At 35.4% G+C, this 23,278-nt stretch overlaps 4 protein-coding genes across 5 annotated transcripts; 2 read left to right on the forward strand and 2 right to left on the reverse strand.

Annotated features, from left to right (window-relative positions):
- Positions 1-32: 32 nt before the first annotated feature.
- On the forward strand, positions 33-6,044 carry LOC18094405 (uncharacterized). The gene is made up of 7 exons (XM_006368644.3): positions 33-427; positions 1,417-1,476; positions 1,566-1,648; positions 5,069-5,133; positions 5,216-5,249; positions 5,493-5,563; positions 5,766-6,044. The coding sequence occupies exons 1-7, from the start codon at positions 151-153 to the stop codon at positions 5,854-5,856; spliced, it is 681 nt and encodes a 226-aa protein (XP_006368706.1). The 5' UTR covers positions 33-150; the 3' UTR covers positions 5,857-6,044.
- A 397-nt stretch (positions 6,045-6,441) lies between these two features.
- LOC18094404 (uncharacterized) lies at positions 6,442-7,519 on the reverse strand. Its single transcript, XM_006368643.3, has 2 exons — positions 7,337-7,519; positions 6,442-7,224 (listed from the first exon to the last, which is right to left on the reverse strand). The coding sequence occupies exons 1-2, from the start codon at positions 7,394-7,396 to the stop codon at positions 6,631-6,633; spliced, it is 654 nt and encodes a 217-aa protein (XP_006368705.3). The 5' UTR covers positions 7,397-7,519; the 3' UTR covers positions 6,442-6,630.
- A 6,542-nt stretch (positions 7,520-14,061) lies between these two features.
- On the forward strand, positions 14,062-16,554 carry LOC18094403 (putative transferase At4g12130, mitochondrial). Of its 2 annotated transcripts, none has more exons than XM_024585011.2 (5): positions 14,062-14,557; positions 15,123-15,376; positions 15,542-15,640; positions 15,819-15,977; positions 16,060-16,554. In XM_024585011.2, exons 1-5 carry the CDS (start codon positions 14,136-14,138, stop codon positions 16,299-16,301), a joined length of 1,176 nt encoding a protein of 391 aa, XP_024440779.2. In that variant the 5' UTR covers positions 14,062-14,135; the 3' UTR covers positions 16,302-16,554. The 2 variants fall into 2 exon arrangements, with proteins under 2 accessions (XP_024440779.2, XP_006368704.2); XM_006368642.3 differs by having other exon boundaries at positions 14,065-14,557; positions 16,057-16,554.
- Positions 16,555-18,698: 2,144 nt separating this feature from the next.
- LOC18094402 (LRR receptor-like serine/threonine-protein kinase RGI5) lies at positions 18,699-22,926 on the reverse strand. The gene is made up of 4 exons (XM_006368640.3): positions 21,987-22,926; positions 20,903-21,163; positions 19,854-20,726; positions 18,699-19,503 (listed from the first exon to the last, which is right to left on the reverse strand). The coding sequence occupies exons 1-4, from the start codon at positions 22,417-22,419 to the stop codon at positions 19,022-19,024; spliced, it is 2,049 nt and encodes a 682-aa protein (XP_006368702.3). The 5' UTR covers positions 22,420-22,926; the 3' UTR covers positions 18,699-19,021.
- Between the last annotated feature and the right edge of the window lie 352 nt (positions 22,927-23,278).

A 23,278-nucleotide genomic window follows, 5' to 3' on the forward strand; every position in this document is an offset into this window, starting at 1 on the left:
GGCATCATTGATTCATTGGCATTGGTTAAAAAACCATGAACCACTGGGCGGAAAACAGAGCAACAAATCTCACTTGTAACTTAACTTAGGTTTCACTCTGCTTAAAATAAAATAAAATAAAATAAAAGCAGAGGTAAACAAGCCACAAAAATGGCGGTTATCAGAACCACAACCAACATGATTCTCAAGCAAGTCTTCCTCAATCATCGACTAATACCACCATTGTCTGTGACTAGAACATTAAGTAATTTACACTGGGCGAGCCTTGAAGTACCAAATCGCCAAATCAGCTCCTGCCGGATTAAATGTGCGGCTTCCGATGATAAGAAGGTATCCGCTCGGTTGTCTCAGGTTCATCAGTTACTGCAAGAAGCGGAGGAGCGAGCCAGCGCCGTTGGAAACGAGCCGACTCCAAAAATCACACGCGGTATTTAAAAATACTTGGCTTTATTTCTTGCCCATTAGAAGGAAATGTGGAGAAGGAATAGAATCCCGATATTTGCAGTCTGGTTTTTGACTGCAATGAAAAAAATGAAGAAAGAAAAGAAAAGAAAATATATGATATCTAGCTCAATTAATCTAAATATCAAGTTGATTTTTTTTTCCTAACCATGTAGAACTTAAGATGACCTTAATCCAGCAATCTAAATCTTAATTATTGTTGAAAATAACTGGATGAAATTTATCAGCTACAGTGGCTAGAAATTGTTATAAAAGTTATTATGGGATTTTTTTTCCCTTTCTTTTTGCTGTTTTTGACTTTACGGGCTCTATAAATCCTTGTGTTACCCGGTGCTTTAGATGCAGCAATGTGAGAACTGGTTATTGTGGCATGCTAATAATCGATCCTGCTTTTGGCTTTGTCGAAGATTAAGCCATGCAAAATTGTCATGAGAGGTCGTTGCAGCAGAATTTCATTGCCTGACTAAAGATTTAGTTTGAAAAGTGTCTCTGGAACTTATAAAGAGCATACGTACGGTTTGGTTGATTAGCATGCATACATAGTATTTGCTTACTGGACAACCCTGTATCCAAGTGCTTACCAGCCAGACTATTGATCATCCATTAATCTTGGATGAGAGTCTGGCATTCTTGGATCCCACATTGGCTTGATGCTGATTCTGTCGCTTTTCATAGGCCTGCTTTGTGTTAGAGCAGGTTCTGTTTTCTTCTCACAACTGAAAAATGGAAACATAGAGTAAGAGGGTCAACTACTTTCCCCTTCTTGGGTTGTTAAATATTCTTGTTGGCTTATTTTGTTTATGGTTGTCAGCTGTTTTTTGGGAATTTATTTTGAAAATTACACATGCCCGGTATAACCTGTTCTATGATTAAGAAACTGCTTACCCATTCTTTATTATAAATTCTTGTTCTTTGTGCTACAAGTAATTTTTGGTTCAATCTATGTCTTTGCAGGGCATGTTACTGTGAGTTTTGCAAGAAGCGGTGGGCCTGGTGGTCAGAATGTAAACAAAGGTCTATTCTCTACCTTCTGATGTCCTATGATCCCTAATCCTGGGTGTCTTATGATCCCTAATTCTATGGTTTCGTAACTGTATTTACAGTTAACACCAAGGTGGACATGCGCTTCAATGTCAAAAAAGCATATTGGCTAAGTGACAGGATCAGAGAGAGGATCATGCAAATGGTATGTCATCAACCCAACAAAGTCTAGTTCCACTTTTGTGGTCAGACAGTAGCAAGATAGTGTTCTTGATCTGAGGATCGGTAGTGGTACATAAGACCACATTAATACACCCCCCCTCTCATGGCAGATGTGGGAGGAATTAAAATTAGATATATCCTTTCTTTTGGAAACTGAACTGTGTCTTCTATTATATCAACAAGAGAAGGGATTAAATCATCAATGCCTGTCCTTGTTGTTTTGGTCCGTTGGTTTTCCTAGATTGAAATAACTGAAAAATAGAGAAAGAAAGAAGAAGAAAGGATGGACAGAAGAAGAAATGAAATAAGAGGAAAAAGATATGAAAGGGAGAGAAGTGCTGTCTAACACTGCTAGACCCACACCATACACACACATATAGAGTATGTAAGCAGTTACAAAAACACTCTATCAATATTCCCGCTCAAGATAGTGCATAAATGTTTGTGATGCTTATGTTGCAGGAAATTGAGTGAAATACCCTACTACTAAGATCTTTAGTAAAAATATCAGCTAATTGATTTTCAGAATTTACAAAAGATATACAAAATATCCCATCATTTATTTTCTTCTTGATAAAGTGTCTATCAATTTCAATATGTTTTGTTCTATCATGTTGAACTGTAGAACTGGATTATATGCAATATTAATGATAACGTGATAATTACAAAACAAAGGAACATGATTATCACTTGTTATCCCCCCCCCCCCCCAAACAAAAAAAAAGTTCACAAACTTCATGTGTCATAGCCCGATATTCAGCTTCTGTATTAGACCTAAGACCTTACCACCACTATTTGTTTCTTGCTTCTCCATGAAACTAGATTACCACTAATAAAAGTGTAATATCTAGATGTAGATCTTCTATCATCTAGAGATCCAACCTAGTCAGCATTTGAAGACTTTCAGTTTCTTTCTGGGAGCTGACTTCAAATATCTAAGAATGCGATAAATAACATTTAGATGAAATAACGATGATCATGCATAAATTGACTAACCACATTGATTGAATAGGCCGTGTTTGGACCAATATAAGAGAGATGGATCCTCCTAACTAATCTTTAATATCTCCCTTTGTCCACTAACTCACCTACACAACCTTTGTGGTGATGGTTGGTTTTCATAGGAGAATCAATAAGTCTGCATCCCAACATTTTGGTCTCTGCAAGTAAATCAAGGATGTATTTTCTTTGAGAAATGAAGATGCTTTTATTTGATCGAGCAACCTCAATACCTAATAAGCATTGTAATTTGCCCAAATCCTTGATCTCAAACCTCTAGGCAAGATAATTCTTTAATAAGGTGGTTTCTTTATAATCATTTCCTATCACTACAATATCTTCGATATTACTTTGTTTGTACCTAAAATTGACAACAACTTTGCTAAATTTATTAAACCATGTTCGTGAATGTTGTTTCAGCTCATACTAGGCTTTCTTCAATTTTCAAACTTTTCCCTATCCTTTTGCAAGTGAAACCAAGTGTATCTATATGCAAACTTCTTCTTCCAAATCTCCATGTAAAAATGCATTTTTTACGTCTAATTGTTGTAAATTCCATCCCAAATTTACAACACAAGATAAAAGAACCTATATAAAGTTCATTTTTGCTATCAGAGCAAATGTTTCTTGATAATCAATGTCAAAGGTTTGAGTGAAGCATTTTACCACTAGTCTTGCTTTAAACCTCTTAATAGCTCCATCAGGTTTTTGTTTAACAACAAAGACCCACTTTCATCCCATTATTTTCTTCCCAGCACGAAGAGTGGTAAGCTTCCATGTGTCATTCTTTGCTAACACATTTATTTCCTCCATCATAGCAAATTTCCAATTTGGATCATTTAAAGCTTCTTTCCAATCACGTGGAACTAATATAGAAGATACAAAGGCTCTATACAAAAGAGATAAAGAGTCATAAGAAATAAAATTAAATATAGGTTACAATTTCAAACTCCTTTCCTAAGAGCTATAGGAAGATCATTAGCATCTAAACTAGGAACATGGGGCTAAAAAATAGGGATAAAAGACATACCAGAACAAGAAGATTATGACATTGAATCAAAGGTTGGCTCTTGGCTTGTAGAGTACACAAAATAGCTTTATCTATTGGCTTCGTCCGAGAGTAAGTCAAGATCTTCTTCTCCCCATCTTTTGATCTATTATATATATTTTTTCTCCTTCCTTACTAGTAGTCCCCACCTTTCTCCTCATCCATAGAGCTATCGTATTCTTTCTCCCACCACTTCCATCTTCTGAATCAAGTTTAGAAGTCCATAAAAGAGATAAGGACAAAGTCAGATCTTCCTTCATACCACTTATATTACTCCCCCCTTTAACAGATGACTTAGTGAAATAGGTCTCACTTTCATTTAAATATCACATTCATACTAACAAATGTTTTTCTACTAGGAGGATGATAACATTTGTAACTTTTTTGAGTGGTGGAGTACCTAATAAATACACATTTTAGACTCCAGGATCAAATTTTTAAATTGTTTGTCAATGATCTCGAATAAAACATATACAACCAAACACTTTAGGAGGAACTATAAAGGAGCAAACTCCTTGTAGAAGTTCTACCGGTGATTTAAAATCCAGAACTCTCAAGGGTATTCAGTTGATAAGGCATGCTACTGTAAGGACTAAATCATCCCAATAGGATTTTGGAACATTCATCGTGAACATAAGAGATCTTGCAACTTCTAGAAGATGTCTATTCTTCCGTTTAGCTACACCATTCTAATTTGGTGTATTTACACAACTTGTTTGGTGAACAATACCATGATCAGCAAAATAACTTTGAAAGGTTTTATCTATATATTTTGTACTATTATCACTTCTTAAAACTTGTACTTTACTATTGAATTGTGTGCACACTATCTTATAATTTTTTTGGAAACATGAGTACTCTTCACTTTTATTTTTATTATGGATCAAGTAAACCCAAGTGGTGAGACGGTAACAATCAATGAAGTTGACAAACCATAGAAAACCAAACGAGAAAACAATTTAACTAGGACCCCAAACATTAGAATGAATAGTTACAAAAGATGCAATGCTTCTCTTATTAATAAGTGAATAAGTAGCACGTGTGTGCTTTGCAAATTCACATGCATCACATAATAAGTTTTTCACATTACACTGTTTGGACAGAGTTGAAAAAAATACTATTTAAGGCTTCAAAAGAAGGATGCCCTAAATGATTATGCCACTAGTATAGAGAAAGAAGAAGCAGAAATGATGAAGAGAAGAAAAGAGACAAGAAAAGAAGAGAAGTGTTGTGTGTTTAACACTGCTAGACCCACACCGCACGCACACATATATATAGAGTATGTAAGCAATTATAAAAATACCCTAACAATAGTCATGCAGTCTTTTCTCAATCTGCTTTTCTCCGTGTGAACAGGAAAAGAATCGCATTAACAAGGATGGTGAGATTGTGATATCTTCAACAAAGACTAGAACACAGACGTTAGTTTCTGCTCCTTTTTTTCTATTCTGCTACCCCTTTTGCCTATTTGCTGCTGAACAATTGCTTTGATTCTTTCCTCAGGGGTAACATTGACGATGCTTTAGAAAAACTACAGGTACCAAAGATTATGTGATAGTTCATTGCTTTCTATTATACACACAATTCTTGAGATAGTAGACCAAACGGTGTCTGGCACATAAATGAAATGAGCTTGCCTTTTGTTTCTTCAATTCTGAACTCATTTGCAGATGATCTATGCTATATAACTATGTCACATGCTGTTAAAATTTCCTTGCTTGAGGGTTCATTACATTGTCTACTATATTTCTTAGTTGTTTCTGTTTTGCTGAGCTAACAGGCAGTCATTGATGCGGCTTCTTATGTTCCACCACCTCCTTCGGAAGAGCAAAAGAAGAAGATTGCCAAGCTGTAAGTGTTACTGACCATCTGTATTTTCCATTTGCATCTCCTTTTGCGCTGTGCCTACTTCCCTTGTTTATTTTAGAACCCCTGTAGTTTCCAAGAAATATCTGGATTTCCCTATGCTTCTCTCGTTATCTAATCCGAGTCAGCATGATTAGATTGTGAAGCTTTCAGGATTGACTCTTGCTAAAATTTCCATGTTTAACAGGGCTTCTATCGGGGAGCAGAAGCGACTGAGAAGTAAGAAAGTCCTTTCAGACAAGAAGGCTTTTAGAAGAAGTCGGGACAGTTGGGACTAGATTGTTTATTAGTAAACCTATCAATCTTGGAGCAATTTGTGAATTGAAGTCCCGCCAGAGTTTAGTATTATCAATTTTTTGGGTGGTTACATGAATTGTTTTTTCTCCTTGTAAACATGTTCCATTTAGGAATATATGTAAAGCATCGACTGTTCAGTTTCATGATGAAAATCCAGTTGACAAGTAAAGATGGATCAAATTACACCCCAGAAGTCCTCCAGAAATAGAGGCTGCCGGAAAGTATTTGATGCTGCGTATGACCAGTCATTGAAGGCTATTGATTGAATAGATAGTGAACTTTTTACAGCTTAAGATCTAACTTTTGTCGAAGTTGCACCACCATAAGTGTGGATCAACTTGTCCATATCGCTTCTAGATATTTCACAACGTGCAATTAAGTTCTCATAGCACGGTTACTGCCTGGGAAGAAAAAAAGCTAAGCAAATTTATTTCCCCGCTCTTTATACTACGTTCTTTCAGAAAGCCGGTGCTCATGTGCCTGCCTGTTTGGCCTCAAAATTCTTGCGATTCAAAACGACAGTTGATTTGGCTATCTGGTAATAGGCTGGATATAAAGGAAGAGGGTGAAAAGAAACAACAAAACAATATTAAAAAAATAATACGCCAACTAAATTCTCGTTCCCCCTCTCTCTCTCTCTCTTTTAAAGTTTTATCTGTACAAGTCATTGTCTGCTAAAGAAGAGGAAAGAGGCGAGAAAAGGCGAAATTTCTATTCATAAAACTGAAGAACATCAAAGTCATGTCCATGGGAGATCACTTTCGGATGACATACTCCTCCCCTGATTGTCTATCGACATGCTTGATCCATCGGCTTTCACCCTTGCCTGAATTACTAGAACTTCCCCCACTGGTGGCTACGTGTGCAATATCCAGACCCTTCCCTACAGGAAGAAATACAGAACGCACAAGTCGTCGCGATCCATCATCAACAACACTTCTCCATCTAAAACTTGACTCGTTCCTTGAAGTAGCATTCTTGCACACCAAAACTGCACCCCGGCTGCTCAGCTTTGCCACCCTCAATACTCCAGCAAAATCCCTTTGCCGTGAATCCACCACCATAAAATCTATGCCTACCAGCCCCTCCATAACCTCTTCTGCCTCCCCAATAATAATTTCTGGGGATATCCCAGCCTCTCCCACGGCTTCCTCATATTGCGATCTTGATAGTTCATCAGGCACAATACAAACGTGTCTTCCATCCGTGCGGCGGCTAGCTATGGCTAGACCAATACTCGTGGCAAGAATTCCACCTTGTGACCATGTTTCTAGTATAAGTTTGGCGTTCCATCCTGCAGCCATGGCTGAAATAAGCTCAGCGACACTGGATTCTTGATGAACCTCACACTGCAAACAAATTAATTAAAACTCACGAATATTTTAATCAAATCATGAACAAGCAGAATATATGGATAGCAATAAACTGTGTAAAATAATAAAGAAAAGTTTGTTTTCATACAGATTTGACAGTATCGATGTAGGCCTTGGAGGCTGTTTCAGGTGACCAGACTAGCTTCATTTCGTATTCTTTGTTCAAGTTGTGTTTTGCTTTGTAGTTGACAATACAAGAAGTTGATGTCTAGGGTTGGCTTTTTATTTGAGACAGGAAGGGTTCTACGAAGTAAGTTTTTTATTTGACCGTTGACAACTTGACATTAAGATGATGTTTTGCGATGAGGCTCAATTGTATTTTAGATAATTTTTTTAAAACTTATTCTGATATATTTTTAATATATTTTTTTAAAAAGCTCTTTTTATAATAATAATAAATACACACTAAACCATGCAAATCTAACCTATGATGGATTGGGATTGGAATTGGAACCCGTTGTAGGGTAAATAATTTTTTTGATAATAAATAAATAAATATACAAGTTTTTTAAATGTTTTTTTTTTAATTCTTATTATAAATAAAAAAGCATACATATGCATTTAATTAAATATATTGAGAAACATATGTGTCAATAAATACAAAAAACAAAGTGTTAATGTGTGTATTCAACTTGTCTCGCTGTAGGTCGAGTACCTTTTTTTCTAACACAAAAGAATTAATGTGTAGGTGTTATTAACGCGTTTTTAATCTGACATCGAGTGAAAAATATAAACATGAATCAAAAAGTTAATGACTACATATAATAAAAATCATATACGTTAATAAAAATATATAAGATCTCAAGCTATTTTTTAACGTAGTAAAAACATAAAATAATATTATAATTGCTATAATAAAACAACATTTCCTTAGTTGTTGTATAACAATTTTTCAGAAAAAAGTGTAAAGAAAAAAAATTAAAAATTAAAAAATTTACAAAAGAATAAAGATAAGAACAAAAAAAAAAGTATAAATAGACCAAGTATAGAGTGATAAATATTCAAAGTGTAAAAAATAAAAAAAAATATTTTTTTTAAAAAAATTGTAAAACTAAAAAATATTTCGAAAAGTACATTATACCCCACCTTTTTTACTCAGAAGTAACACGGTTAGTATATTTTAGTTGGCTATCAATATCATCAAGAAATGCTATTATCTTCTCCCTTTTCCTCGAGAATACAAGTACTTGTGTTTGGTGATATTGTTAGATAAATATCATCTCGTCTCGTGTGTATCTACAACGTTACGCGCAAAAGACATTAATTCAACAGCTGGTAGCCATTGGATTATCTAGGTTACATTTTCTTAATTTTAGCACCTGAATTCATATCATTGGATACTTAATTTGAGTTTATTTCTCCACCTCCATATCAATAAGATTTCTTTTTCAGCCATGGGATTTCGTTGTCGCCATTCTTGCTGTGTGATCCTAGTTTTCTGCTTGAGAATGAAATTAATCATGCAACTATGCAAGAATGGGTTTTTATTTGACCGTGCAACCTCGCCGTGATTCCGAACTTTACCATCATAATTCATATGGTCATGCTATCCTGCCCACAGAAACTGAATTTACATGCATCAGATGACTCTTCCAAGTCTCAAACAGTGCAGTGATCCACTGTCCGATGATGCAATGATCTAGAACTCTAGTGCGTCTGCAAATTGATGTTGTATGCTATTACCAGACGAAATATTGGTCAACTGTGTTACTGTGTACATTACTTGGCTGATGCGGAGCATCAATGTGGATATTGACTTACAACAGGAGATCAGCTGTTATTGTTATATTTTCTTTTCGCACGAGGTCAATTCCAGACCCATGAAAGCTCAACTATAACTCATGGTCAATGGATCGATAAATCAAGCTTGGACGAATGACACCAATTCGGAAACGTTTCTTTCGACCTGAAAAGGAGATATACGTACGGCTACCGGAGATGGATACTTACTTGTTCTCTGTCAGTTTTAAAAATAAGGTGAAAATGAGAGGAAACGAGACTGGTTTCTGGCGGGGGAGGAGAGGAGAGGGGGTTATCATTTATTGAGGACGAGAGAGAAGAAGTGAGGCCGAAGACGGCTGGAAGTCGAAAAGGAGGTGTGTTCTTGGGTCACCGTGCCCGTGTAAACTGTAAACTAATCCCAAAGACTACGATTTCTAAAAGTAAAAACAGATTTCTTTTACGAGTATTAGCCGCCAACGATGCTGACCTCGACATTTCTTGAATCCTAACGCTGGTTGGTCGGTTAGGTTGCCACGTCATATATGACCCGTTTTCGTTGAACTGATTTGGTCCTTTGGACACTGATAACTCGTACATAATTTCTTCTGGTTGCCGCTCTTTGTTTGCTAGAAAAGTGTGCCTCGACAATGATATTAATAATGTACATGACTCGTTAGATGTATAATAAGTCATGATTCTACACTAATAATATTAAATAAAATAAATAATTTAATTTATTATAATATAATAATTAATTAATTTATATTTAAAAATCAAGTACATCATTTATCAGCACGTAATGATTCTTTAAATATTTAAAAAATTATAAGTGATTCGATTTAATCTTCTAGTAAGTAGTTTCGCGAAGTAATTATTATCTATTCATCATAAATGTTTTGATTTATATATTATAGTATAAAGTGTGTTTACTCTGTCAAATCATGTTTATTCTCAACATTTTAATGATTGATTTCTTAAATAAAATTTAAAACTCTTTTTAAATCACATTTTATCTTATACAAGAACCTCACAATCAATACTATTTGAGAACTGATGAAATACTTTTCTAATTCATCTAGAGTGATGAATCATCTCTTAATCACTCAAATATTTTCATATAACTTGTGTTATAACCAATGTTTGCTTGTTCATTACCCTTCTTTGGACAATGCGCAATCAAGATCAAAACATGATGTTTTCTATATAATATAACTTAGTGATTTTAAGTTTAAGAGTTACTTACATAACTATCACGCGTGCCTTTTCATAGATACAAGTGATTTGTCCATATAAAATTCTCATGCGGGTCAATTCAATGTACATGTCAACTGATAAGTACAGACCTATTAGTTTCAGATATTTTTCATTCCTTAATTTATAAGAAAAATTGTTTTTTATATATAAAAAAATATATATTAGTCTCAAAAATTCAAATTAACACCAATCTTAATAGAGTATTAAAAAATCTGTGTGCGTGCAGCTCGTGGAATTAAAAATAAAATAAAATGCATAGAGATATGCCTGAGACAATAATGGACAAACTTAGATGAGTTGAGATTGGGTAAGGGAGAGGCCATTCGGTACTAGTCAAACGGCTAGAATTTTCTTTTAAAAAAATATTGGTTTTTATGCATCATCAGTCTTGAATTTACTTGTATATATCTAATTATATATAATATGTTTCTAAAAATAACAATGATTTCTAATTAATACGAGTTTCTTTTAGATTTTTCCATTTAAACTAACTAATTTTGACATATGAATTTGCACATGTAAAACATTTTAATCAAACTATTCACAAGAAAATTATGTTACAATAGATCATTTTTAACGTTTTGGCAAACCTCTTGGTATTTTTTTCTTTACGAAGGAAATATTGAATTAGTTAACCTTTTCAGTCAGTTTCATTTATTAAACGGTTGTATTTTTTTTTGTCTTTATCAAGTAAATAATTAATTTCTTGACCTTTTGGAGGTAAATGGGTTTTATTTGTTAAGATTTTAAAAATATTTTCAATAAATAATTATTTCTTACTCGATAAATATCTTAAAAAATGTGCTATATATGTGAATGTGTATATCCTCAAAGGGTAATTTTTCCAAAAGAAAAGAAAAAAAGCCTAAGTGAAAATTCATTAGTTTAATTTGATGGAATTTTAGTAGAATATCTATTGAAAAGTATGCTTATATTTAAAGAGCACTGGATGTAATTAAACATGTAAGAATATTATATAACCTTAAAATATAAGAATATAGTTAACTCTCCTAATTTATCAGTATATATATTCAATACATAATTAAACTCTAGTCTTCGATGTAATAATTAATCTTGAAATATACTTTTCAAATAAATGGAATATACTCTCCTAAATATGTATATGTAAAGGGTTCTAAATTCAACTCGTATCAAGAGTTGAGAGATTGAGGGATTCTTTTGTTTTATTAATTTTTAGGTCGAAGCCCAAGAACAGACAACCTTTACTTTCCCTGCTTCTGGGCACAGTCTACTCTGATTCTTGTCCCTATCAACCCTTATCATCTTTGGTTTTTCTCCTTCTATCAGAGAGAATTGTTGTTTTAGAAAAAGATCCTAATGAGCAAGGCAAAACAAATACCAAGGCATGCCCTAATGTAGCATCAACTGCTTGATTAGTAGAACCATATTATCTATAATGTACAGTACGGATGATAAATATGGAATAATGAAAGTCGAAAATGATTTTGTAATTAAAAAAAAATTGAAAGTCGGTCGCTCGTTACAGTTCAATCAGTTAAAGCACAATGAAAACAATGCATATCCCTGTAGTTTTCCACCTCTCCTAGAAGGATGATAAATGCAAGTCATCTGTTGTCAAAATCTGAAAGCAACTCCCTCTAACAACGTTTTGAGATGGGAATCCCACCATGCTTGAAGCCGCCAGACCAAGCTTAATAAACCATCGTGCTATCTCATATCTCATCAAAATCAAAAGGACATTAATTTCCAGCTCTGACTTTCTCCAAGTAAAACAACTGTTTATTAAGCACGAACAAAATGGAAGAAATATTGCTGATGTAGTCGTATGATCAGACTCTCCTCACTTTCATGACTTTTGCTACATCAAGTTGCATGCAAGATACTTTCACTCTTCCTTCTCAGATTTCACGGGCATGAAGTTGACGTCCAACTATAACTTGGTTAAATTAGGTTAACCCACTTCTATATATAATTTTCTCTCTCTTTCTTATAGAGTAGTGAAAACTTAAACTAGCTTGATATTGGATATAATTCATGGAAGAGATTACTCGTGTTTTGACGATGGCAATCCAATCTTCTATATATATATCCCTTCTTGCGGCTTTCTTGTGAGGGAATCAAAGAAGAAACAATTACTAATCCTGAGGGGTGTAATTCAACCGGTCAAATCTTGAGTTTGCTCTCTAAAGGTTACTAATTTGAGTCCCACAAATCTCGGAGCTACTGAAGACTTACATGATCGTTAACTTCAGGACATCGAGGGATTAGTCGAGGTGTATGTAAACTGGTCTGGATACTCACGGTTAAAAAAGAAAAGAAAAAAAAACAATTACTCAGCTCAAGTCCATTGAAAAGTAATGGAGGAGCTTAATATTAGAAGCCAAAACCACCATGGGGTTTTTATGCGTTGGTGGATATGCGGATACTAATCAGTGAAATAGGTGACTAGCCTGTAGCCAATATATATATTAAAGACAAGATAAAAAAAAAACACGTGTTCACAACAAAATATATATATATTTTTATTATTAATGTAGGTGTTCGGATCAGCTTGCGCGCATCTCGGCTAATCCTACAGGTTTTGAAGTTAACGACCATGTAAACCTCAAGTAATCATCATATTAGTAATCATATGGCTCAAACCTGGAACCACATGGAAAACAAATTTTTTAATTTCAAGCTCATACTATTGGATTACCTACTAGATGGTTTATCAGGCTGAAATTATAAGTTATGTATGGTGATGATGTAACTCCAAATAATAAAATATTGGTTTGTTATGGATTGTTTACCAAGGAAATAAGAGAAATTAATGATGTCAAGGATGGCTGTGCCCGCTTCCTACCTTCCATGGGTTGGACCCAGTTTGTTTAAACACCAATACTTGACGCAATTGATTAGCCAACCAAGGGTGAAGAGAAATAAATCGCTCGAGAAGAAATGCCAAGTTACCACCTCAATTAATTAATTATTTGGGTTTTCCTACTATTATAATAAAGATAATAATAATGATGGTAATAACAACAACATAGATCAATAATATTAATATATTAAAAAGATTTTAAAATATAAAAAAATTAATTTTTTAATATATTTTTAAATAAAAAACACTTTAAAAACTAATTACTACATCATTCTAATAGTCTAATAAATAATTAAAAGCTGGAATTAAACTACAGTTTAACAAAGATGTTAACTAGTATTGGGTTGGGTCCGTTATGATATCTGGCCTTATTACAAGATCTGTTTGCAGACTAGTCCAAGACTTTCACCAGTGTTTGCCAGTCAATTGAGCTCAGCCTAATTTGCATTTGTTTGGTTTTGAGTTTTCAATCTATTTTTTATTGAAATTAATTTTTTAAATATTATTGTATTTTTTATGAATTAATATTAAAAATAAATTTTAAAAAAATAAAAAAATTATTATTTTAATATATTTTCAAATAAAAAATAATTTTTTATCATATTCTTAAATATCTTAAAATACCTGTAAATTTTTGGGTTACCTCAGGCCCCAGCCACTGTGCATCATCTATTACAGACTTTTTGGCCTCCAAACCTTGACGACCACTTTTTTTTCTTAGCCGATTTCATTACATTAGCAATTCTTAAGCCATAGAAAATGAAGAAATTATTCTTAAAAATGAAACTTGTTCTTCAGAATTTTTTAGGCCAAGAAATCACCATTTAAAATTTAAAATTTTTTTATTTAAAATTATTTTTTTATTATTATTTTGGATAATTCATGTAGTAATATTAAAAAAAAATTTAAATATATTTAAGTAAAAATATTTAGAAAACAAATTACAATCACAATTTCAAATACTATCACAATCCACGTGTCGCAAGCACAACTCACTTAAACCCCATCATCACCGCCTCCAAAAAGCCTTGAAACCCAAAACAGAACCCAGAAACACCACCAAAAAATGCATCTTTTCAAAACAATCTTCCCCAAAAACTACCACACCTTAAACAACACAAGCACAGGTCCTCTTGTCTCCCTCTTAAAATCCCGGTCCGTAATTCGGTTCAGCGGTCCAGACACAGTCAAATTCTTACAAGGTTTATTGACAAACGATGTTAAAAAATTCAGTGAACTCCCAAGCGGGACAACATCGTACGTGCCCACTCCAAATTTGCCTTCTGTCTATGTTCCTCCTATGTACGCTGCGTTTTTGACTCCACAAGGGAGGTTCTTGTATGATTTGTTTTTGTATAGAAAGCCTCTGGGTGAGGAGAAGCTTGATGGGTCCGGGTCGGGTCCTGGGTCGGATTCGGGTGGGGATTTGGAGTTGTTTGCTGATGTGGATAGCTCGGTTCTTGATGAGTTATTGCTTACTTTTAAAAGGTAAGTGATTCGCTTCTCTTAATTGGGTTCTTTGATGCCAAATATTTTTGAGTTTTAAGGGAAACTTTGATTCTTGTTAGATAATATTTCAATTGATTTTGCCTTTTTTTTAGCTGACGAAAAGAAAGAAAATTTGATCAAATGGAATTGTTAATTCGATTAAGAATAGGTATAACTTTCGAAATTCTAACATTTTAACCTGCTAAGTAGGAGATGGACTGAAGGGGTAGGGCATGCTGGCTTGGTTTAGGAGTAGTGTTGTTGGATGTTGAGGGGATATATTTTTGTGTAGTTGTTTTAATGTTCATAGTCATTCTTGGTTGCAATTAGTTTGAGTAGTTATCAATTTAGTGGGGGGGTTTTGCTTGGAAAACTTGGTGAATGTGGTCTGCTAGTAACTAAAGTGCGTGAGTGAGTTCGTACATCTGCATTGGTAGATCTCATTATGGTGTAGAGCAAAAGCAATTAGACTGTTTAAAAAATTATAACTTGTGGTGGTTGCTTATTCAATCCTCTTAATTTTAGTTATTGGTGCAGTCCTGTTTACTTTCTTTCTGCTCTGCAGATACCGGTTGAGGTCAAAGGTTGAAATTGATAACGTGGCAGAAGACTTCTCTTGCTGGCAACGGTTTGGTGGGAACCTTGCTGAAAAATCAAAAGGTGAAGAAGAGCCAGAGGCAGCTAGTGTTGGCTCGGGCCCTGGTGTTGATCACTCTGCCATGTCATCTTCACATGGGAATGATGTTGGATGGCAATGGTTTAAGGACCCCAGAGTAGATTGTCTTGGTTTGAGGGGGGTCTTTCCATCTAAAGAGACTCGTGAGTTTCCTGAGCTTTCATTGGTTGCTTGATGTTAATATACAAGAGCACATAGGTTATGAGGCTGCAGAGCTCATTATGCATTAAACTTTCTGACTGATTAAATCAGTAGTTTTTTATTTAGTTTTAATTCGTCTTTTTTCCTGCTATTTTTGGATGTTACAGCACCTTTGGTAGAATCTGACAAAGAAACAAATGAACTGAATTACCTATTATGGAGAATTGAGAATGGAATTGCAGAAGGCTCAACTGAGATCCCCATAGGTTCGTCCTTCTCTTCACTTTTGAGGAATCTCTTCTACTCTTTGAATGTCCAACAATATTGGTGGCATACTGGCATTATTATCTTCTGAGTATATCCTCAAATTGCTCTCCTTTGCTCCATAATCTTTCTCTCTAGTCTGACCTATCAACCTGAGCTTAATATATTTGGGCTGTTTAGGTGAAGCGATTCCTCTTGAATACAATCTGGAGGGTTTAAATGCAATAAGCTTTGACAAAGGATGCTATGTGGGCCAAGAATTTATAGCTCGAACACACCACAGAGGGGTTATTCGCAAACGATTGCTTTCTTTAGCGTTTCTTGATGATAGTGGAAAAGGTGTTCTTTGTTCCATTTGGATTTTTTAGCATCCAATTTTTATGTATACATCCTGAGCAATTTTTGTTTTGTATTTTAGAAGTGGAGCAGAAAGTTGGTCCAGGTTCAGAAGTCATCAACACAGCATCTGGCAAGAAAATTGGGTATGTGACGACTGCACTTGGCTGTAGAGGGCTGGGTGTTTTGCGGTTAAAAGAAGCCTTTAAAGGGTCAGGTTCATTGACCATACAAGGGCAGGAGGACATAAAGGTTGAGGCCATTAGACCAAAATGGTGGCCTGCCGAATGGTTTTCAGAGCATCAACAGCATAGTGCAGTGGCTTAGAGTATTAACTACGAAGGATAAGGTTCATCTTTCTGGACATGAGAAAAATCCTGCACCTGTTAGCCTCCTTTCTGGTAGCGCAGGTATTCTACAGGTTAAAAACTTGGGGATCTTTTTATCAATTTTTTTTGAGGAGGAAATGTAATTGTATATTTCTTTCTTTTTTTCAAGAGGAGTTAATAAAAAGAGGGTGTTAAACTCGTATGTACTGATCTAACTACATGCATTAATACGACAAAAGTCAATTTCAAAACTGGTGTTGCCCTAACGTTCATGCAATTCTTTCTAACTGTTGATTTGCTGGTGTATGACGGAATTTAAATGTTTTATGCTATATTGATTGTCTTCTACCCGTTTTCCCATGTCATATGCGTGGTTGATTGTTATTAAATTTTCCCCTGTTCTGATAAGTGTAATAAATTTTTGATCTTGATCTCGCAGAAGAGGTCCATTATCAATTCGTTACTTAGATGGGAAGAAAGAAAAACTGACTGGTTTGATTAGTTAACGTGAAGGAGAACGAACACTAGTGTTGTTTATTACAATTTTTTTTTCCTGATAAGCTTTATTAGGAGTTCGTGGCTTTCATGTGTACAGTAACACCACTGAAATAGGACTTCTCTCAAAGCACAAGCTTTTGAAGATAAATATAATCCTGTGATGCTCATGTGATTATCTAAGCCATAGTCCTTTTCTTTTGATGGGGATTATCTTTGCCATTTTAACTATCCAACAAAGGATTTGTCATATATTTTCGTGTTTTGGTGCTTTAAAATTTCTGCATTAATACAACATCAGTGCAATACTAGTGTTATCAGGACTCGAAAGAGCATTACGTTGATAAGGTGGTCTTGAATAGTAAGAAAAGACAATTTCACCACTGTCAAAGAAACAGAAACTGTATGACTGTCGTATAAATCCTAAACTAATAATTAACCATAACTAAAAATATCCGTTGTTCTATTCCAGAACTCATTCACCACTAATGTGAATGGCATGGAAAGAATAATGCCTACTGGAAAAAAGAAGAAAAGAAAAGAATCCTATAGCTATTATGTTTGCTTCTCTACCATTTGTCCGAGTCACCTCAACGTTTGCAATAGAGAATGGTAGATAATACGAACTGTTCAAACAAATTACAAGAATACTGTGACAAGGCTCCCGATAAGAGCAACTGCTTGAGACCAAGGATGGCTGCCTGTATGTATATGCCTGAGCCGCGCTTTGTAAATCGCAAGAATATAATAACTCGCCCTTTCCGAATAGGCATAGAAGTCGAGTGCTTCCTTGTATTCTTGAAATATTTGATCTCATGATTAATATCCAGTAAGTCTGTGTTCCATAATCATTCATCTGCTACATATCGATTTGATTCGGGTCTCTACCACAAACCACAGGCAGGGACCCTCCAAAGGCATCCAGGTAGCAGTTACAATGGAGCTTGCAGCGTGGACTCTGGATTTCGTGAAAGGTATTGTCATAAAGGTTGAGTGACAATGACTTTTGAGTCTCTTTCCTTTGCTTGGCCCATCCAATGAAGAGCTCCAACCGAAGCTTGACATGTTTGCACTGGAAGAATGAAAGAGACTAGTTTGATGCGCTTCCAATTACTGTACTAAGATGAACACCCTCAATCTCCCCAGAACGATTCACTATTCTTTCAACTTTGTATTTGTGATTACAAGGATCATACCCCCACCCGAAAGCTGCATTGTATTCCCTTCTAACCATCATTATGCACTTAGGTACAAGCGAGAACCCTTTGGCCGTAAACGCAGATTTGACCATAGTTAGGATAGTCACGCTGTTCGGAGTGGGTTGAATACAGAAAACTATTGCAAGGGAAGACACAGAACTAAACCTGAGCACATAATTTTTGAAGGGTGGATTGTTTGCATTTATCAGTATTGTTTTGAAAAACGCAGTCCTCAATGACATACAGCGAGTCACGAAGGCTAGTAGGGTTGGAATGGAAGGGGGAGTACTGGTTGCTCATAAATTGATGATAACCGAGTGCTGTCTCTTGAGCTCGGGATGATGTGTCAATTTGCGCCAAGCTCGACACACTTCCTCGCATTCCATTGATGAAGAGCAGGGGGTGGGGGGAAATGGTTAATTACTAGAAGAAGTTTAGCCGCTTTTTATATGATTTCTTATGAATCTACGATTTACAACCCTTAGTAGTTAGGACTTTCCGAAGAGGTCCTAGAGCTAGAAGTCTATCTTTCCTAGATTGATTAGAACTTTTTTGCGACAAGGTTAATGAATAAACACAAGTATCCTGATAAGTAAGATATTTGATTGTTTTCCTTCTTCCTGTGATAAACAGTACCAGAGCCTAAAATAAAATGAAAATGAAGCCACCTCAATTGCATCAGACTGACAAAGAAAAGATCCTATTCGAAAAACTGTTTTCATAGACAAAATCAATCATAATACTACAAAATATTCTCTTTTCCATAGATGTAGTTTACAAGGGACTATAACATGCAGCTTATCAAAGAGTTAAAGCTAAAAATTATTAGGATTAAGATTACAGAGATTTTTAGAGCGACTCTCTTCAACCAACTAACCATCTTTTCCTGTTTGCGGTAAGCATTAGTTTCCATCCAAGGGATAGAGTGCGATATCAGCAGTAGTCACAGCAGCTGCGCTGTTTAGTAAGGTCTCCTTGGTCGCATGATAGAACAATTTGTGGGTTAAAGAGAAAAATAAGGCCGTTAAGAACCAGCATTGCTTAGGTTCAGCTCTTGAATCACTTCCTTCATGGTTGGTCTTTGGTCAGGGAGATCGTCAGTGCAAGCTAGTGCAATTTTTGCCAGCTTAGCTGCCTCAGACTCAGAGAAGTTTCCTCGGAGGCTTGTGTCAATGAAGTCATTGTATCTGCAACATGCAGCTGCCAATCGCATTGAATTGGACAGCAACTGTTTACCGGATAGGATTTGGAGGATGATCACTCCAAACGAATATATATCACTCTTCTCGGTAAAAAGTCCTGTGGTTACATATTCTGGAGCCAGGTATCCCATGGCAGCACTGATTTTGATAGTTGAGAAGACAATGTCATCTGCTAGAAGCTTAGCAAGGCCGGAGTCTGCGATTAATGGATTTACCTGCTGGTCAAGGAGGACCTTCTCAACGGATATTCTTCGATGAATTATGGCAGGTTTCTTCTCTTCAATGCTGTGCAAATATCTAATACCTAATTGACAATAAAGGACAGAATAAGTGTCCAGAAACTCGCTGTTAGAAGGAACTTTAATCTTATGTCCCATGTAGCATTTTATTTGAAATTATTGAGCAAAACTCAAGCCTTGATTTAATATTTCAAGGCAAACCATTAATGGGAAGAGGCAAAAACCAAACTTTTGAATGATGAATAAATGAAAGAGCTACATATGTCAGAAATGAAAACATTATTGCCAAACTTTTCATTGCACTTTCTCATCTACTTCTCATTATCAATAGCCTATCCACCTACATTTTGACTTATTTGAGGCAAAATACAGTAGAAATCAAATTGTGGCGGCAGAAAATGAGAATAAAACTGACCTTTTGCGATGCCATTGATAATGGAAACTCTTGTAGACCAGTCAAGAACTTGATTGCTTCCATCTTCTAAATCAAGGTATCTTGACAGATCTCCCTTGGGAGCAAAATCATAGATAAGAAAACATTCACCCCTGCCCCTGGAGCAACAAAAGCCTCGCAGCCGAGTGAGGTTGTCATGTCTCAAAGATGTTAGCAAGTTCAAACCCTTTACAAACTCGGCTTCTTCAGGTTTACAGCTGGTTACGTTAATGCTCTTAATAGCTACAATAGAACCATCTCTGAGAACTCCTTTGTAGACAGTTGAGAAGCTGCTCTTTCCCAATACATTCACCTCAGAAAAGCACTGGGTAGCAGACTCGATCTCTTCCAGATTGAATCTAAAGTTATTTAGATGCTCCACAGAGAATTCAATGCCATTTCGGCTGTCACCTAATGGGTCCCATCCGTTAGAATACTCCAGACTTGCAAGTGGAGAGGCACCAGCCCTGTGGAACTCCTTAGCCTGGTCAGTGCTTAGCCGACCATCAGAAGAATCAGATGTATTCCCAATCTTTTGTTTCTTCCGGCGATAGCAGAAAATGATCAGAAATCCAGCACCCATCAATGTGATAGTGACTATAATAACCCCTGCAACAATGGCAGCCTGTGGAAGCTTTGATGAATTTGAACAATGGGTTTGGTTGCAATGTGCCTGCAGAATTGCAGACTGGGGGGTAACTTTTTTAGCAGAATTATTAGCGATCGGTCCCAACGAGCCAACTTGGTTGATGTTCATATTATCAAAAGCACTGCAAGCTCTCAATGGATGAAATCCAGTTCCACATAAACCTTGGTTGTTCTCAAACTGAAATCCCCCATTTAATCTCTTCAAAGCTTCATTTTTTATTATCAAAAACATAAAATCAGTCTAGCTCAATATGCATAACAAAAATCTACAAGGAACGAAAATGCATACAGCAAGCCATTGGCTATCACTTGGAAGATGAGACGCAGAAGAAACAAAATAATTCAAGAAGAAGTTTTTTTAAGGTTAGACAAAATATACTTACCAAAAGGGACAGTTCCAGAAAGAGAATTGTTCCGGACATCCAGCACTTCCAGACGTGGAATGTTAGCTATTCCTTGAGGAATTGTCCCAGACAAGTAATTAAAACTCATATCAAGCCTTTTCAACATTCCCAAGGTCCCTAAGCTGGCAGGAATTTGACCAACTAGTCTGTTATACTGCAATGCTAGAACGCTTAGCCTCTTCAAGGACCCCATTTCTGTAGGTATGTACCCTGCGAGCTGGTTACAACATAGCTCTAAAACTACAAAACAAAGAAATACCTGATTAGTCAAAATTGACACAAAAATGCTTGAAACATTACCATCTATTAAGAATGCTCTACACCATAGATCTTGACAACTAGGTATACAACATAGACAGCCGAATCTAGTGGCGCGTTTGTTTGGTGAGAAGATGTGGGAAAAGAAAAGTTAAAGTATGGCTTATCGATTCACTTGGTCCATGGAAAAACAATCATCTAAGAAAATCCCACTGAATTGTGTATAATGGAATATCTTGTTAGATGTTCAAGAAAGCTTTCAATTTCTCTATTTTAAGTTCAATTCTTTGGTCATAAATGTCCGATTGCCAAAAGAGTACAGTCAAAATCAAGATGCATATTTAATAAAAGATGAACCAGATGAGTGATCTTTTAACTGATCACTTCTCTCCATAAGACTTTGGTGCCAAACTGACTAACTCAATATTTTTTTTGGCCTAATCGTAGCATTAATTCTTTCAGTTTTTTGTTTTTTTGTTTGACATGTCAATCAACAGATCGAATAAGTGAACGCTTACTTTCATTGCTTTTCCTCCGTTTTATCAGCATAAAAAAAGATCACAAAGACACAATCGGCCAGTCACGCTAATCCAGGATGCAGAAGCCATAATTTTGCAAGCAAAACTAGATTTTATCTCTTCTACATCTAACATATGAGTTACCCTTCACTCAATTCTTAGAAGAGAAACAGGATATGTAAAGCACAATAACACACAACATAAATACCAAGAGAGAAATATAGAGACCCAATATTTGTTCTTCAACAAAGCTGTAACTTTTTCAACAAAATTGACTAGAAACTAACCTTGTAGAGAAGCCATGCTGCCAATCTCAGGAGGAATACTCCCGGAAAGATTATTCACGTTGAGATAAAGATCAGACAGCCCAACCAAATTAACAATCTCCTTTGGTATCTCTCCAGACAACGAATTATAATGCAAGTACAGACCGGACAAGCTCTTCAGTTCTGCCACTGCAGGAGATATTGTACCAGATAGTCCCTTTCCCTGCAATGAAATGTTAGCCACTTGGCCATGCTCGTTGCAAGCCACACCCTCAAATAAGCCACTGCAGGGGTCGCCATCACTAGTCCATGACTGTAAATATTTATTGTTTGGGTCTAAAGCAAACTTTAGCTTCACCAGAGCTTCAAGCTCCGTATTGTTTCCAGAAATTTTTTGTGGAGTTAACAGTGAAAGAAATAGAATGAGAGAAGAGAAATAACATAAAGAACCCATCCTTACTTCTGTTTCGAATCTCTCTCTGGTTCTTGTTCCTTCACTTAGAAATAGCAGGAAAAAAAAAAACCTATCTGTTCGTTTTAGACTAGATTATCTCTAGCTCTTGGAATTTTTGCACAAGACCGCATATATTTCTCTATTCTTTTCTTTTATGCTCTCAAATGACAAATCTCTCTCCCAAGTTTGACAATGCAAGCTAGAGAGAGAGCTGTAGATGCTGTTGACTCAAGGTAGCACCTCTCTCTCTCTCTCTCTCACTTGGACTCTTGGTGATTTCTTGATACCTCTCACTGTATCTCTATAATTCTACTATACTTGTTTTGGAATTCCAAAAGCAAAAGAGATAGCAGACACACAATTCTCTTTCTTTCTCAAAATTCTAGCTGGTGCAGATTTTTCGCAGAGGCAGTTAATTGAAGATGAGCAAACAGCACTTTCAGACAGCAGTGAGTGAAAACATGGAAAGAGAGACAGAGAGAGGTGTACAGTTGATAACGACTTTCTAAAAGATTCCCACGTTCACATTTGGAATTTATTAGATTTTTTAAAAATTAGCTAATTAAGTTAAAAGTTTATGCGCGATAACATCATTTTAAAAATAATTCGAACAAATAGCATTTTTTTATTTTTAAAAACGATAAGATAATTATCATATTTTGAAAGATTGATAACTTCACCTGTAGCTTCAAAATATGTTTGAATTTATTCAATTTATAGACTCAAAAATATATTCTAATTAAAATTTTAAAAAATTATTATTCACATAATTATCTTTTGATTTTTAGTATTAATTGATTTACCGTCTATCTTAAATTTAATTGAAATTGTTGTTATGAATTATAATATTAATTAAAAT

This window comes from Populus trichocarpa, chromosome 1 (genome assembly GCF_000002775.5).
Source record: "Populus trichocarpa isolate Nisqually-1 chromosome 1, P.trichocarpa_v4.1, whole genome shotgun sequence".
Lineage (NCBI taxonomy): Eukaryota > Viridiplantae > Streptophyta > Magnoliopsida > Malpighiales > Salicaceae > Populus > Populus trichocarpa.